This window comes from Oreochromis aureus, linkage group 3 (assembly GCF_013358895.1).
Source record: "Oreochromis aureus strain Israel breed Guangdong linkage group 3, ZZ_aureus, whole genome shotgun sequence".
NCBI lineage: Eukaryota > Metazoa > Chordata > Actinopteri > Cichliformes > Cichlidae > Oreochromis > Oreochromis aureus.
In genome coordinates, this window is record NC_052944.1 from 21,060,705 (window position 1) to 21,065,022 (window position 4,318).

The following is a 4,318-nucleotide window of genomic DNA, read 5'->3' on the forward strand; positions in this document are numbered from 1 at the left end:
TGCAACTTCTCTTTGTGTGACATGAATAGGAAACTGTTTGAATGATCCTGGTAGTCTTTTCGAACCATTGCTGCTAATTATCCCTCAGTTAGTGTCTCACCAGCATTTCTCAGGGCAATGATGGCGTTCTTAGCCTGTATAACATACCCATTCACACTCTTATTGCTGGACTTTTGGATCGAAGTCAGTTGCATATACAGACTAATTATACAAGGCTTTCCTTCATCTGCACAATAGTCCCTTAGAATCTTCAGTGCCTTCTGCCCCCTGTCTGCTCAATCTCGCATCACTAGAGACAAATTTTTGTCATCAAGAATATGCCTCTTGTGTTATATTGAGGGAGTGTGGTTTATTTCATTTGAAATTTGTTAAATGGGTTTTGTGTTTGGAGTGTTGAGAAATCGGTGGAATCTTTCAAGAAATGTGTAAATGTGTGCAAAAACAAGTACAACAATGCTTTGTATTCTGGGTGAACATGACTAGTTTTTATTTTAGCACAGGTTAAACTCAACTTAGACAAGATTGCTTTAAACAATGTGTGAGCAAGAGTGAGCATGTTAAATGATATAGATTTTATTAGCCAGGGTAAAAAAACGATCTTGATAAAACTCAAAACATTCGATTTTAAAATATAAAAATAAATCAGTGTGTAATTGATTTATTCTATCAATCAATTACACATTGCAGTGCATGAACAACACAAGGCTATTTTTTTTTCACCTCGTGCTGTAGAAACAGAAGTAATATTTTCTCATGCGTTTCATCATTGTAAAATTTAACTTTGTCATATTTCACAGCTGAAATGGCTGCATCTTATTCACGAAAGACCTGCGTGGTGACCACTGTCGAGGCGGCGGGCTGCTGATTTTCCCTGATCTTCACCTCACGATTCATCTGGCACCAAACACACGGGTAACACCAAAGTATCTTACAGCAGTCATCACAGCACGAGCCCTGCAGGACGGAGAACACCAAGAGGAAAAAGAGGAGAGAGTAACAGGATCGATCAGCAGGAGTTACTGTTGTAACTCGTGTAATTAAATGGAATTTAGATAAATTTTACTTAAATTACAATGTAATTTTATTCACAAGAGGAAGAAGAGGGTAATAAGTATAGTTTTTACAGGAAACAAAAAATATACAAAATACAAAGTATTTTACTGAAATTAAATAATATAGGTTTCACTCTTTGTTTTTATTTTTAGTTTAATTTTAGCAAGCTACAATAACTTTAACCCTCCCCCAATCCCAGCCTTACAGGAATGTTGTAACGCTTTCTGACGGACTTGCGGAGCAAGCAGGACACCACACAGAAAACGTCCAGGAGTGGCATTGCGCAGCACCATCCATGTTTACTGGCCGTCTGACACTGCATGCAGGGGAAACACCAACATCCGCAGCAACCTTGAAGAAAAATATGCACAAGTGATACGCATGTGTTCACACACACACACACACACATATATGTATGTGTGTGTGTGTGTGTGTGTGTGTATTACTGGTGTTCGTAGAGTTTGCTGGGTTAACTTACAGGTGCCCACATCAGCGCAGCAATCACAGAGGCCGGTGATCCATTGCCCCGGGTTTTGATTACCGCCCGTGACTGTCACCACCTGGATGGGCTGCTGGTATGACATGCCTGGAAGAAACTAGACAGAAAAAACAAGAGCCACGGAGAGAAAGGTTAAAGTGGTCACAGCTCTTCTGTAAGAAGAAACCAATGCTAGACTGAAGATAATCGGCTGCCTCCACCCCTCTGCTGCAGACATCCGCTCAAAAGAGACTCCCCACATCCCGCATCTTGCCTGTTCGACCTGTTTCAGAAAAAGTTAAAAGACTGGTTTGAACGTAACTTTCTGCAGTGTTGCCTATGTAATATGTTCATGTTTACTACATGTAAAGCCCTACGGCGATTTTTTTGGCACAGAAATTGCGTGTGACCTTTTTAAAAAAACAGAACAGGTTTTTCAAACTGCGTTTACAAAACCTCTTAAACGGTTTTATCTTTTCTCAAAAACACACAGTATGCTTTTATAGTGGAAAATGTGTTTTTCCACTAATTTAACTTCTGTGTACTATTGGTATGTATTTGTTTCTTTCCTGTACAAAGAGTAAGTGGGCAAAGATGGAAAAACGGCTATGTGTGTTACAGGTTACCACACATCTTTGTCCCCGTTGTCAGCCTGGTCCCTACGTGGGTGTGGGAAGAAAACTCGCGGAAGAAAACTGGCAAACAAATATTATATCCATACAGCAGGTATAAAGGAGCTGTGATTTTTTCTTCCTTCATTAACACTGGTGTAGATAAATGAGTTCAGTTTCAGTTAACCAGAGCAAAAAACAAGCTTCAACATTAAACAGCTGGAGCGACACTTCCCAACAGTGGCGGTCCTAGCCTGTTTGGTGCCCTGGGCGAACACTTGTGTCCATCTTGGTTTTAATTTTGCACTCCAGTATGAACACCCATCCCCCAACCTGAGAATCATAACCTAATAGACCTACACCTTATTTCACAAATTCGCTTTGTCTGGGGTTTATTTCTGGGATTTTGCACAACCCAAGATTCAAATCATGAATACATAATGGGCTTGGATTTACAACATTATGAATGAAATGTGCTCTATTTGGAAGCAGCTGGCCCCCTCCCCTGTCCTCAGGTTGTGTGTGAGACTTTAAATCATCAAACTGTAAATTATAAATTTTAAATTGTTATTGATCCCTTTACCCCGAGTCCTAAAGTGTATATTTATTTTCTTACTCTTCTTATATTTATTGTTTGTTTACTTGCACTGCTGTAACTGGAGCCTCGTCGTCTCGTCTCTCTATATAATGGACTGTATGTAGCGGAGATGACAATAAAGTTTACTTTGTCTTCAGCAGCGAGCAGGCGCACCGAGAGCTCTCGCGCTCACTTTTCGTGTAGCTATAGAATTTCGAAAAAACATCGGTGCAAATTATAAGTCTGTATCATAATGTCTGGTGTTTTCGTGTTTGTTGGTTTGTTTTTATTTTGTTTTATTTTGCGAGTTGGTTATTAGATGCTGCTCCAGCCAGAGAATCCCCCGCCGCCCCGCCCTCTCCTCCCTGTGCCGCAAGCAGCAGGCGCACCTCGCAAGCGGAGGGCGCCCTTACTCCCAGCAAATAGGCGATAGAAAACCAATCGGTGCATACGAAATTCCCAAAATGCGCATGGTGTCGGGGCAACATGAGTACGAGCAAATTTATTTTTATTTATTTATTTTTTGCCGATGCCCGTGATGCCGCCCCCATCCCCATGCCGCACCGTGTCGCCCGTATCAAGAACCGCTACTGCAGAGCAGCTGAATTGAAAGAAAAAAGAATCAGTTTGGTTTTCCTAAAACATTCTTAGCAATGAAGATGGGATTTTTTTAACTTCTTTACCGCTTTCATGCTAATACAGAAAAACCTGCAGGTTTCGCTTGCTTTTGGAGCAAATGACTAAAAAGAGTGCCTGACATATGAGAGCAGTCATCGCTGAAAGCTCATAAAGAATCCCAAGTAAAAAATAATAATAATAATAATAATAAATAAATAAAAGAGAGAGAAAGAATATGAGGAGAAAGTAGACTGATCACAAGGACATAAGTATGCGCTGGTTAATGCAGAATGAAAAAGCGGCAGAAGGACATCATAATCCACGGGATCCTCATAACGCAGTCCCTGTTATGATGCCTGACTGGTACCTCAGAGACCAGTGTCACGATTAAAACAGTCCACAACGCAGCCGCTCAACTGGGCCAAGGTGTAGCCTAAATACCAGCAGACAGAAATACCAAGCACGGTTAAAAAGCACGCAAAAGCATTTCAAAGAACAGAAACACAGAAACAGCACTGATCTTGGTGTCACCTGTGTCACAGATTAACTCGTGTTACAGATTAACTCGTGTTACACATTAACTCATGTCGGTCTAACAGATGTGTAGTAGACGTGCTTTTCAGGAGCCGCAACAGACAAACTGGAAATAAACGCGGCTTCTTAGTTTTTTAACACGGTACATCAGTCTGCTGATACTTTGTTTCATAGAAAAAATAACCTGGAGTTTACCTGGTGACGCTACGACGCTGAAGAACGATCCTGGTGTCTGCGTTGATCGGTGTAGGTAATTTCGCCAGCCTTAAACTGGTGGTGGCCCGTTTGAAGCACGTGATCAGTGACGCCCAAAGCTTCATTCTGCACGTTACTGCTTCAGTGCCTGATTCAGGAGTTCTAAGGGATCGAATTTTGGCGGGATTTTTGCTTTTGGTGGTGATATCGCAGTATGTGCGGCATAATGAGAGTCATGGATCCAGCGAGGAA

At 41.4% G+C, this 4,318-nt stretch overlaps 1 protein-coding gene across 1 annotated transcript; it reads right to left on the reverse strand.

Annotated features, from left to right (window-relative positions):
* Positions 1-470: 470 nt before the first annotated feature.
* On the reverse strand, positions 471-4,318 carry LOC116325076 (placenta-specific gene 8 protein-like). The gene is made up of 4 exons (XM_031745886.2): positions 4,067-4,318; positions 1,532-1,649; positions 1,259-1,404; positions 471-954 (listed from the first exon to the last, which is right to left on the reverse strand). Exons 2-4 carry the CDS (start codon positions 1,635-1,637, stop codon positions 814-816), a joined length of 393 nt encoding a protein of 130 aa, XP_031601746.1. The 5' UTR covers positions 1,638-1,649; positions 4,067-4,318; the 3' UTR covers positions 471-813.